At 38.5% G+C, this 13,324-nt stretch overlaps 2 protein-coding genes across 2 annotated transcripts in view; one reads left to right on the top strand and one right to left on the bottom strand.

Moving 5' to 3' along the window:
- Tbc1d15-17 (TBC1 domain family member 15/17) overlaps positions 1–13,324 on the top strand; it is an 82,398-nt gene that overhangs the window by 47,081 nt on the left and 21,993 nt on the right. The window lies entirely within an intron of this gene.
- Positions 6,385–13,324, bottom strand: part of LOC143032821 (juvenile hormone esterase-like) — a 55,670-nt gene continuing 48,730 nt past the window's right edge. The window contains exon 15 of the mRNA XM_076197902.1: positions 6,385–6,637. Within this exon, the coding sequence (XP_076054017.1) occupies positions 6,472–6,637 (166 nt within the window). The 3' untranslated portion in view covers positions 6,385–6,471. The remainder of the gene's footprint in view (positions 6,638–13,324) is intronic.

Genomic DNA, 13,324 nt, shown 5'->3' with positions numbered 1-13,324 from the left:
GTAGTTGTATTGGGAGACCTTAATACTAGGGTAGGAAATGAATCAATAGACAGTGTGATTGGGAAGTATGGAGTTCCAGGTAAAAATTGTAGTGGAGAATTGATGGTGGAGATGTGTCTTGAGAGTTGATGAGAGCAAATATAGTGTTTAGGAAGAAAGTCAAGAATAAGTACACATGGAAGAGGGTGGTAGATAGAGCGTTAATGGACCAGGAGTATGGTAGGAAGAGTTAAGGATGTGTATGTCTGAAGGGGAGAGAGTGGGGGAATATCAGATCATTTTCTAGTGGAAGGTAAATTGAGTGGAGAAAGAGGAAAAGGGCAGAAGGTAGGGAGGTGCTTAGAGTAAACTGCTTAAATGAGAAAAAAAAAAGGAGTATAAGAAGAAGCTGAGAGAGAAGTGGGAGGGTATAAAGGTTAGAGTAGCACTAGGAGTGGAGGAGGAATGGGGATGGTTCAAGGAGGGAGTCATAAGGTTGGCAAATACGGTGTGTGAGAAAATAGAAGGAAGGGTAGTGAGTGGTGGGATAGGGAAGCAAAGAAGGGTGTAGAGGAGAAGCAGGCATTCATAGATTGGCTACAAATTAGGACGAGGGAATCATATGAGAGGTATATAGTAAAGAGAAGGAAGTTAAGCATAAAATAAAGGAAGCAAAGAGGATAACAGATGTGAAATGGGGTAAGAGTATGACAGAATATTTTGTAAGTAATAAAAAAATGTTTTGGTAGGAAATAAAAAAAGGAAGAGGCGGCAAATCAAGTAGAGAAAAAAAGTTAAAAGGTGCAGATGGAGAGATGATAATGGATGAGAAGGCAGTGAGAGGAAGGTGGGCAGAGTATTTAAGAGAGTTGCTAAATGTGAAGGAGGATAGGGAGGGAAAGGTAGTTGCAGTGGGAAGTGCTAAGAAAACAAGAGTGATGAGAGAGGAAAATGAAGGAGAAATAGGGAAGGATGAAGTGAAAGCAGCTGTTAAGATAATGAGAGCAGGTAAGGCACCTGGTCTGGATGGATGCCATGCAGAATGTCTGAAGAAAGGAGGTACAGTTATGGTGGACTGGCTGGTGAGGTTATTAAATGTTTGTTTAAGAGTAGAGTGCCAGAGGACTGGAGGAGTGCCTGTATAGTTCCATTTTACAAGGGAAAGGGGGACAAGTGTAAATGTAGTAGTTTCAGAGGGATCAGCTTGTTGAGTGTAGTGCGAGTTTGGGAGTGTAGTTGGGAGGATGTCAGGAGTGAAGAGAGGATGAGGGAGAGAAGGGGTGGCTATACTAGTAAGTAAAGAGATAGGTAAATGTGTGGTGGAGTGGAAGGAGGTTTCTTCAAGGTTAATGTGGATGAAGGTGAAACTGGGGAGATGTTGGTTTTTGTAAGTGCATATGAACATAGTGAGAAGAGTATAGATGAAAGGAAGGCTTTTTGGATAAATCTAAATGAGTGCATAGAGGGTTTGGGGAGAAATGTCAATGTAGTGGTACTGGGAGATATTAATGCAAGGGTAGGAAATGAACCAAAAGATGGAGTGGTTGTGAAGTGTGGAGTTCCAGGAAAAAATTGTAGTGGAGAGATGATGGTGGAGATGTGCCTAGAGCATTGATGATAGCATATAAAGTGTTTAGGAAGAAAGTAAAAAATAAGTAGAGATGGGAGAGGGTGGTGGATGGAAGGGTGGTAGATAGGGCTTTAACCCCTTCCATACAGTGCCGCATACGTAGGCGGCATGAGGAGCAAGTGGATACGCGAGGCTGCCATATCGGCGTCTTGATTATATTTATTGTAGTTGCCCCTGCGTAATGACATACTCTCTAAACCAGTGGTTCCTAAACTTTTTTCTGTCATTTCCCCCTGCACCCAGGTCAACTATCCAGATTTCCCCCTTCATGTGTAGCAGGGAAAGAGTAGTTAAAATACACTGTGACTATTTACACGTAAGTGAAAATGTTAGGTAAAAGAGAAAACGTACAGGCACCACAGAGTTTCTGGGAGACTTACCTATTTCATGTTCTGCAACCGTTAAAATGGGGGTTCCAATTTGGAAAAATATTCTTGTGGTTTATTTTTGACATATTTAATAAAGAAATTTAAAGGTTAATCTTTGTGTAGAGGGCAAACAAGTATCCAAGTCTATGAATCCATTTACCAAAAATGGTCTGCGCAGACCACAAATCTCCTCTACACACATTCAGTCTTGTCTGCGCATACATGGTTTGTGCAGACAAGTCTGAGTAAAAGTCTGAGCATGTGTAGGGCCCTTTAGAGCAAGTATCTTTCCTTCCTTCTGCCTTCTCCTTAGAACCTACCATTCCAATCTTCCCCATTCATTAGTAATTGTACTTTAAATTATTGCATCAAACACTATATTACTTAAAACCAATGTAGCTAAAATGCAATCTTGCTTGGTTACCCACCTTAGGGCCATCCTTTTGTTCATCTACTACTTGGACAAAATTTACATAAACTTTGTCTTGTTCTAAAAAAAATACTCAAACATGAATATATCATAAAGATATCTCTATAACTAAATCTCCCACACCAGACACCTCAGAAATACAAATCTCTTCCTACGCAGATGACATAACAATCACATGCACACATCGTAACACAGACAAAGCCGCAGAAATAATCCAGCCTTACCTTGACACACTCAACACATGGTTCATCACAAACAGACTCAAAATAGCTCCAACCAAATCTACAGCAACACTTCTCACCAACTGGACAAAAGAACACAAATACATACCTCATCTCTACATCAACAACACTCTAATACCACACACAAACACACCGAAAATTCTTGGTGTAACATACGATACATCCATGTCTTTCAAACAACACCTCACAAACATAAAAATCAAATGCACACCTAGACTTAACGCACTTAAGTCAATCACTGGAACAACATTTGGATAAAACAAAGAAACTAATATAACAATATACAAACAATGCATACGCTCAGTGATGAATTATGCGAGTCCTGCATGGGCTCCTAATCTCAGTGAGACACACCACAACACCCTTCAAATCATACAAAACAAAGCCCTAAAAACAATTACAGGCTGCACAAATACAACACCTACAGACCATTTACACCATGAAACAAAAGTCCTCAAAGTCAAGGACCACCTCGACATGAGAGGCACACAAACACTTGCTGCAGCCACCACAAACACATCACACCCGCTACACTACATAGCAGAACACCCACACACACCAAGAAACATTAAAACTACACCCAAAGACCTTTATTACGCACAGATACTCTCTTCTCTTCCTCCACAACCACCAAATACCAGCCTCCGGAAACATATTCATAATCATATCACTCACCGCTCCATTAACACACTGAAAGACAACACACTGCTGCATGCCAGACCCCCTGATATCCACCCTTCTGAATCCTCTCTCCCACGAAAGGACAGAGTCCACTTGGCCAGACTGCGATGCGGTCACCACCCAGCACTTCTAAGCTACCAGAAGAGGCTGGATGACCGTGTTGTGAACAGCTGCCCAGGATGTAACACTTCACCCCATACCATACAACACATAATGGAAGACTGCATTATACACAATCATGCACGCAAACAACACAACATACACTCTATAATGGATGTGTGGGAAAACCCAGTTTCGGCCGTGGCCTTCCTTGGGGAGACGGGACTGCTCGGACAGACAGTCTAGGGAACGACAACAACAACAACACCAACTAAATCTCCAAATCCTTTCCTAACTTTGTTGGTTGAGGTAACCTCTTCAGTACGGACCAATATTTCACGGGCAGCGTTACCTGCTAGACGTACCAAGATCGAGAGAATACAAAGTCTACTCAACAGCTAACCAGTATTTAGGTCGTTTGCGCAGTCACGTCACTAGAAGTACCTGGCCGAGGGTTCATTGAAATTCCGGCCTCAGTCCAGGTGTGGCTGGAGTCGGGAACGTGTCTCCGTTTTCTTTTATAATATTTATGCGTAACTAAAATAATTATGCCGTCCCATTGGGCAGTGTCCGGGTGCAGAAAAACACATGTGAAAGGGTCTGAAATAACTTACCATAGATTTCCAAAGGATGAATATGTGAGAAATAAGTGGATTACGTTTTGCAAACGAGCAGAAAGATTTAATCCAGCCAATTCTTACATATGCAGTCGGCACTTTGAAGCAAATGCATTCCAGCTTAGCTTCCGTAGCCAGCGTCATTGCCCTATGATGTTTGTGGATAGAAATTGAATCTGCTAGTTAAATATCGACATTTGAATGAAAACTTTGTGATTGTTTATATTAACCCATCAAAATATAATACAATAATTACACAATAAAAGTTGTTGCACTCAAAATTCAGTCATCAATCATGTAATGTACATGGGTCGTTGTTACAAGAAATGAAATGTCAGTGTTTCATGTAAACAAATCGGAAATGTAATATTTACTTACCGTGTTTTATACTAAATTTGTACCTAATTTTGTTATTTCTTGGGATATTGACATTGGATGGAAATAAGAATAATTAGTATTTAACAATGAAATAACGTAGACAGTGTTAAAAAGTTATGAAAAAAGGAAACGCCCATATTGGGTATTGGGTAACCATACCACCGAAACAGGGATGTGTATTGTTTTTAAACAAGTGGCATGCTGTCATCTACATATCATCGATAATTCATGCCATATCCTTTAAGTTTGGCAAATCGTTTTCTTCATAGACAAAGATAATTGTTTGTGGTAAATGGATTCATAGACTTGGATACTTGTTTGCCCTCTACACAAAGATTAACCTTTAAATTTCTTTATCAAATATGTCAAAAATAAACCACAAGAATATTTTTCCAAATTGGAACCCCCATTTTAATGGTTGCAGAACATGAAATAGGTAAGTCTCCCAGAAACTCTGTGGTGCCTGTACGTTTTCTCTTTTACCTAACATTTTCACTTACGTTTTCACCATTTTCTCTGTGGGCTCCACTTCTGATGACGTCACAACATGCGCATGAGTAGACCTTGTATTCTCTCGGTCTTGAGACGTACGATGTGTCGTAATAATACTCGCATCGTAAAATATAGTCACCGTTTATATCGATCGTTCTCTCTTTCACCCGTGAATATTGATAACCATAGAAAATGTGATGAAGACAGTTTAGAGCAGTGGTTTCCAAACTGGGAGAAATTTCCACCTGGGGGGGGAAATTTGAAGCTACCAGGGGGAAATAATTACACTACCTACTAACTAAAAAAAATCTCTGATGGATTTTCTCATGTCTGAGAGAGAGAGAATGCCTGTTTATCAGTATATTTGTACATTTGAAAAATAAATTAGTAAATAGTCACAGTGTATTTTAACTACTCTTTCCCTGCTACACATGAAGGGGGAAATCTGGATAGTTGACCTGGGTGCAGGGGGAAATGACAGAAAAAAGTTTGGGAACCACTGGTTTAGAGAGTATGTCATTATGCAGGGGCAACTACAATAAATATAATCAAGACGCCGATATGGCAGCCTCGCGTATCCACTTGCTCCTCATGCCGCCTACGTATGCGGCACCGTATGGAAGGGGCTAATGGAACATATAGTGGTGATGAGCAGAAGAGTGGGAAAATTTTTGGATGTACTGTATATGTTCTATGGGGAGAGAGTGGGGGAATATCAGATAATTTTTTATTGTAAAAAGTAACAGGAGAGTGGAGGATAGATGGAGAAAGAGGAAAAGGACAGAAGCTGGGGAGGTGCTTAGAGTAAACTGCTTAAATGAGAAAGAAAAGGAAAAGGAGTACAAGAAGAACCTGAGAGAGGTTCCAATTTAATCTATATCCTTGACTTCTAATTATCATATTTATATTTGAACTCTCCATTATTTGAACTTTGGTTACATCACTTCCTAAGCTATCCCAAGTATTTATGCATCTATCTGGGAAACTGTATTTCATTACATCCTTAAGAGATATGGTCTCTCTTAATTTGCTCTCATAACCTTTTAATCCCCTCCCATCTTTAATAAGGAGATCTCTTCTGTCAATACAACCTATCCCCTTTAGTGACCTGAATTCTGTAATCATATCACCTCTTTCTTTTCAATTTTTCAAAATTGGCAGACCCAGTAATATTAGTCTTTCCTCATATGATTTATCTACCAGGCTGGGGAACAGTTTGATTGCTGTGGGACTGTACGGGATTGTTTCTGTGTCACCAACTGTGAAAAAATGTTATACAATTGAAGTAAATAGAGACAAATCTTGACTTCAGTATAAAGACAGGGTCTGCCCCCTTGGGCTGCACCTTCTACTGAAGGTGAAGGGGTTGAAAAGTTTTGAAAAAAGTAAGTTTTACTCCCCATCTTGCAGGACCACCACATGCAAGTACTCATTATTGGTATCTGGTTATTGTAAATGTAAATGAAAGTTTGACAGATAATAATTTATTTGTGATCATGACCACTCTTAGGATGGGATATAAAATGTCACAACTAGTAACTACAGAAATAAAAGTCTACCGTTTTTTGAAATAGAAGATGGCAAGGCCAAGGCCAAGGAAGCATGTGGCTACTACAAACACAATCATGACAATCATCATGTCAGTCTTTTCTTTGACAACACTATCATAGTCAGCCTGTTTGATGCCTGGCTTCTCACTCTTATCCTGTGATACTGTCCATCTGCAAAGAGAAAACATTATACTTATACCACTTCAATGTTATTAGCATGAATAATGAGCCTAACTTTATTTGCATATGATGACATACTTTTTTTTAAAAGACTATATACCAAGATACGTTTACCCCCTTATAAGGGAATTAGCCAGCCAAGGCATGCATCTACTTTTCACCCATGCCAACAATCCTCAGACAATAACATATCTTTCCTGTGTGACTTATGGTCCTGACCAGAGGCTGTTGCTGATTACAAGAGAGGCCAGGAGCAACAGATTAATTCATTGACAACTGAAAACAGATGCAAGGTTTAAATAATATGGTATTACATGGGTCATTACGGGTGAAAGATACACATTTACTGAGTTCAGCATACCATAACACTCCTACAGGTAGTGTACCCTGTACAAAGCTGAAGATCCCCAAAAAAATCTCCTACGCCAACTACTGGAGATTTGTACCAAGGAAGCCCCTTTCTATGGTCCAAATAAACAACTCTACAGACAAGTTGATGGTGTGGCTATAGGCTCGCCCCTTGGAGTCCTCTTCATCAATTTTTTTCATGGGGATGGTAGAGAGAGAGGCCTTCAGTACTACCAGAAAGCCTCCCATATACGTTCGTTGCGTAGACGATATTTTCGTCCTCGTGAGGGATCGTAGCGAGCTTGAAGACCTGAGGAGCAACCTACAGCTCGTCTCCGGCCTAAACTTCACTTCAGAGAACATCATCAGTAGGCAGTTCCCTTTCCTAGATGTAAAGGTTGAAGCCAGTTCTCAAGGTGCAAATCGCCATCAACAGGCACCTTGACAGATGGTATTCAACCCCAGCAGAAAAGCCAGTAGGAGAAGCCAGGATAAAAATCTTCTACAAAAACACCATGTCCACCCATTATAGAGCCGACGAGGAAGCCCTTAGAAAAATCATCTACAGAGACGTGAAACCTACTAACGACAACGACAAAACTGGTTATTTTCTATAAAAACATGAAGACATCCCATCTCCTTATTAAGAACAACCCCTGCCAGAGGACACCGGAACTTCAACATAGCTATCTCGTGTATGAATACTCCTGCAGAAAAGGGAACTGTGAAGCCCTCAATGAAACATATATAGGGATGACTACGACGAAGCTCACGAGGGGTCTCACCCTTCACCTCTCCAATGGCGCTATCAAATGACACCACGAAGACGTGCATCAGACCCCACTGATAAGAAAGAATTTGGAGGAGGGCATCACTATTTTACAGACAGAAACACACCGCACACGCCTTCATATCCTAGAAGCCTTATACATAAAAGATAAAAACCCTACCAAAAACAGGCAGACTCCAGACCCATTCACTATCCCTACATCAAAAGACATTGAGCTACGCTTTAGGTTTACGGCCGCTTGGCCCGAGGGCGGCGCTACGCGCCCTGCTTCCTGATTGGTTAACCAGATCAGCACTGAAGTGTTTGTGATCTGTGTATTGTGTATGTATAATCATCCCCACTCACTGTACTCATTAGCACTGAAGATGCCTAACTGCTAGGCGAAAACTCTGCATAGAAATTAAGAAGATAATTCCCATGCCTTTACTTATACCACCAATGCTATTTGGCCAGGTAATTAGAAAACTTAGCACGACACAACGCGCCAGCATAAGAAAAGTCGAGAATGTCAGCAAAAGCTCGTGAACGCGGAAGCTGCTGCAAATTTTAATTATACACACACACACACCCTTTCATCGAATGGACGGCGAGAATTGGTGTTCCGAGGAAAAAGGAAAATCTACGTGGATCTCAACGTCCAGGAAGTGCCTTTTTGTATTTATAGGGAAGGGGAGTGCTCGTGGAATAGTGGGGAAGTGATAGAGAAGAAGGGAAGGGATATTGAGGGAAATGGAAGGAAATGAGGAAGAGAGAGACACGGTCCAGGAGGCCAGGAGATTTGTAAACAAGAGGCGAACTCAAGACGATGACTTTGGAGAGGACGGGATCAACAAAAATGGAAAGATTAGAAGTATAGATAAGAGCAACACAGTGGAAGGTGATGATAATAGTTTCCAGGGATTTAAAGAGGGTGGGGGGGATACCAACCTCCCCCGATTGACAAGACTAGAGGAGAAACTTGATAAGATGATCGAACATTGGGAGGATAGGTTCGGTAATGTAACCAACATTGCGCACAGAGTTGAAAAATTGGAAGAAATAGAGAAGGCGAACAAAAACTTAACTAATGAAATTGAAGAATTAAAAAGACAGTTAAAAGAAGTAAAAGAGGAGAATGAAGAATTAAAGAGGAATAGTAAGGACAACAAACAGGGTTGGAAAAAATCCAAGAAAACAGTAAAGTTGCATTTACTGATATAATTAAACAACAAATGAAAGAACAAACTGAAGACTCAGTTATTAAAGTGATGAGACAGAAGGAGAATATAGTAAGAGACTTAGCAGATAAAAAGAAATGTATAATTATATTAGGAATGGAAGAGAAACATAACCCAGACAGAACCACAAGAATCAAAGAGGAAAATGAAAAAGTAAGAAGTTTACTTGAATTAGTTCAGGAAGACGAGTCAGAAATAATGAAACAAATCGAAGAGAAGTTTAGACTCGGAAAGTATAGTACAGATAAGACCAGACCAATTAAGATTAAATTCAGGTCACAAACGACGGCAGAGAATATCTTATCGAAAACAGGGAAACTAGCAACAAGTGAACAATATAAAAAGGTATGGATAAAAAGGGAAATAAATAAAGAGGAAAGAGAGGAGGAAAAAAAGAAAAGACAACAAGCTAAGGGAAAAAACGAGAACAGAACAGAGTCAGAAAAAGAGAAATTCTATTGGAGAGTAGTGAATATGAAATTAAGGAAATTCGACATACTAGAGAAAAACAAAAGGGAAACAGAGAACACAATGGAAGTGGCAGAAAACTAAGAGTGTCTTACACAAATATAGATGGATTAATAACAGGATTGAATGAGCTGAATGATTATCTGAAGGAAAAAGAATCGGACATAATGGGAATTGTAAAAACAAAATTAAAAGGTCCACTACCACCCAACAATGTAGGACATGATACATATAATTATTGGATTAGAAACAGAGAGACAAAGCAAGGGGGTGGTGTTATGTTCCTGACTAAGAAGGATATAAACGTGAGGTGTGTCACATATGGAAAGAATACAGTAGAGATGATTATGATCGAAGTGGAAGACAGAGATAAGAAGAACAGAAAGTTTGTGATAAATTATGTGCCTCCAAAAACAGCCTCGTGGGAAGAGAGTGAACATAAAAGTATGTTAGAGGACACAAAGATAACATTAAATAAGATAATGGAAGATGGAGGAAGAATAGTTATGATGGGCGACTTTAATTGCAAAGAAGTCTGCTGGGAAGAGATGACAGTAAAGGGTGGAGACGGCTCATGGGGAAACGCTCTACTTGAGATGATTACTGACCATACAATGACACAGTGGATACAGGAAAACACTAGCTATAGAAATGAAGAAGAACCATCGAGACTAGACCTAATAATTACATATGAACCTAGAATAGTGGAAAAAATTGAGTATAAAACACCAATAAGTAGAAGTGACCACATATTGATTGAACTGGAACTAAATGAAGAAAAATACATGAAAAGAAATTAACAATATAGAAAAGGAAGAATGATGTACGAAAAAACAAACTTTGATAAAATAAGAGAATTCTTCCAAAAAGAAAACTGGGAAGAAATATACAAAGAAGAAACAACAGTGGAAGAGAAATGGAATATTTTGACAAAAATTTATAAAAAAAGGAGTGGAAAAGTATGTCCCAAGACAAAAACAAGAAAAAGAATATGTAAAATGCTGGTACAACAAAAGTTGTAGGGAGTTAAAAGACAAGAGAGACAAAGTTTGGACCAGATGGAAAAAAGACAAAAAACCTGAAAAATGGAAAATATATACTTGTTATAGAAATGAATATGTACAAACGTGCAGAGAGGAAAAGAGAAAATATGAAAAAGATGTCATAGAAAAATGTAAAGACCAACCAAAGCTATTTTACAGATTTGTAAACAACAAACTAAAAAACAAGATTTGGAGAAATTAAGACAAGGAAGAGTTGCATACACAGAGGAAATTGAAATGGCAGAAATTATTAACAAACATTTTAAATCAGTGTTTACAAGGGAATACATACAACCTGAAGAGATCGAATGGAAAGAGAAAGTCCCCCCTATGAAAGAAATAGAACAAAGAATGAAATATTGAAACACTTGAGTAATCTTGATGTCAGAAAATCGCATGGACCAGATGAAATAGCAAACTGGATTTTGAAAGAATGCAGGAATGAACTGGCAGACATAATACATAGCATAATAAACAGTTCCTTGAAAGAAGGAAAAGTTCCAGAAGATTGGAAAAAAGCAAATATAGTACCTATATATAATGGAGGAAATAAAGAAGACCTTACTAACTATAGACCAGTCTCTAACAAGTACAATAGCAAAGATTTGTGAAAGAATTGTCAAAAGTAGATGGGTAAAATATTTAGAAAAAAAACAACTTGCTAAATCCAAGGTAATTTGGAGTCAGACAAGGATGATCATGTTTCTATTCAAGGCTAATAGATATAATACAAGAAAGAGATGGATGGGCTGATTGTGCATTTCTAGACCTAAAAAAAGCTTTTGACAAAGTACCACATAAGAAGTTGCTTAAGAAATTAGAAACTGAAGGAGGAATACAGGGCAAACTGCTTAATTGGATGGAAGACTTTTTGCAAGAAAGGAAAATGAGAGTAGTGATGAGAGACAAACACTCAAAATGGGATGAAGTAATAAGCGGTGTTCCGCAAGGAACAGTTCTGGCCCCAATAATGTTTGCTATATATATTAATGATATGGATGAAGGAATTGAAAGCTATATGAGCTTCTTTGCAGGTGATGCAAAACTACTGAAAAGAGTGAACACGGAAGAAGATTGTGAGTCACTACAGAGTGATCTAAATAAAGTACAGGAATGGAGTAGGAAGTGGGAGATGGAGTTCAATACAAAAAAGTGTAGTATAATGGAATTTGGAAAAAGCAAAAAGAGAATAACAGGATCATATAAATTGGGAGAAGAAGGAATAAAAAAAGTAGAAAATGAGAAGGACCTGGGAGTCATTGTTATGAATAATATGTCACCTGAGAAACATATAAATAAGATTTTTGGAGAAACTTATAATTTAATAAGAACAATCAAAGTTGCATTTACATACCTGGATGAAGAAATGGTGAAGAAAATTCTAATCACCCTGATAAGACCAAGATTGGAATATGCAGCAACGATATGGTCACCAAGTACAAAAAAAATGTATAAAAAAAACTTGAAAGAATACAAAGAGCAATTACAAAATTGGCACCAACACTCTCAAAACTATCATATGAAGAGAGACTAGCAAAACTTGAACTACAGACACTAGAGCAAAGAAGAGAGGAGATTTGATAGCTATTTACAGAATCATGAAAGGCATAGAAATTACTGATAGAGAGAATCTGATAAAATGGGATGATAGAAATACAAGAGGACACGGAAAGAAAATAAAAAAAGACAGCTATAGAAGAGATCTGAAAAAGAACAGCTTTCCTCACAGAGTAGACAGTTGGAACAAGTTAGATGAGAAAGTGGTGTGTGCAAAAACAATACATGAATTTAAAAATAGTTTAGATAAAATGAGATATGAAGACGGGACCCCACGAGCATAGCTCCCCTTCCCGTAAAATACAACTAGGTAAATACAACTAGGTAAATACACACATATACATATATATACAGTATATATATATATATATATTATATATATATATATATATTATATATATATATATATATTATATATATATATATATATATATATATATATATATATATATATATATATATATATAATGCAGGGACTTCCGAAAACCCATAAACCAAACGTCCCGATGAGACCCATCACCTCTGGTATCTGGAGCGCCCCGCACAGACTGGCCAAATGCCTAGCCAAACCACTATCACAGAGGCTAGGCTCGATAAGTAATGTCCATTTAAAAAACTCTGGAGATCTGATCACAAGGTTAAAGAATATGGATCTTTCAGAAAAAGTGATGGCTAGTTATGATGTAACTGCGCTCTTTGCGAATGTCAAGGTAAAAGGGGCGTTGGCAGCGGCAAAGAAGGTGGTAGACAGTTTGGATGAGGATGATTTACCAGTGGGGAAAAGTGATTACTTAAGATTAGTGTCTCTATGTGTGAAGTTTGGTCCTTTCATGTTCAACAGAAATGAATACAGACAACACCGAGGACTTGCAATGGGTAGTCCTCTCAGTGCAGTTCTAGCCTCATTGTATATGGAAGTTTAAGAGACAGATTATTTCATAAGGATAATGGGTAAAGACACGCTTTGGCTGAGGTATGTGGACGACGTCCTTGTCATTGCTCCGAAAGAGGTACAATTAGATGACAAGTTGAGTAGGTTGAATCATGTCGAACCAAACATCCAGTTTACTATCGAAAACGAGATGGATAACAGATTAGCTTTCTTGGATATGGTGATTTAGAGGAGAGGTAGCAAGGTATCATTCTCGGTCTACAGGAAAAGCACCAATAAAGACGATGTGATTCATTTCTACTCAGCACATAGTAACAAAATTAAAAACAGAGTGGTTATAGGATTTTTCTTAAGGGCGTACCG

Source organism: Oratosquilla oratoria, chromosome 14 (assembly GCF_046742065.1).
Source record: "Oratosquilla oratoria isolate Oo_2021 chromosome 14, ASM4674206v1, whole genome shotgun sequence".
In the NCBI taxonomy this organism is placed as follows: Eukaryota; Metazoa; Arthropoda; class Malacostraca; order Stomatopoda; family Squillidae; genus Oratosquilla; species Oratosquilla oratoria.
The sequence above is the reverse complement of the archived record's forward strand: the minus strand, read 5'-3'. Positions and strand labels throughout refer to the sequence as shown.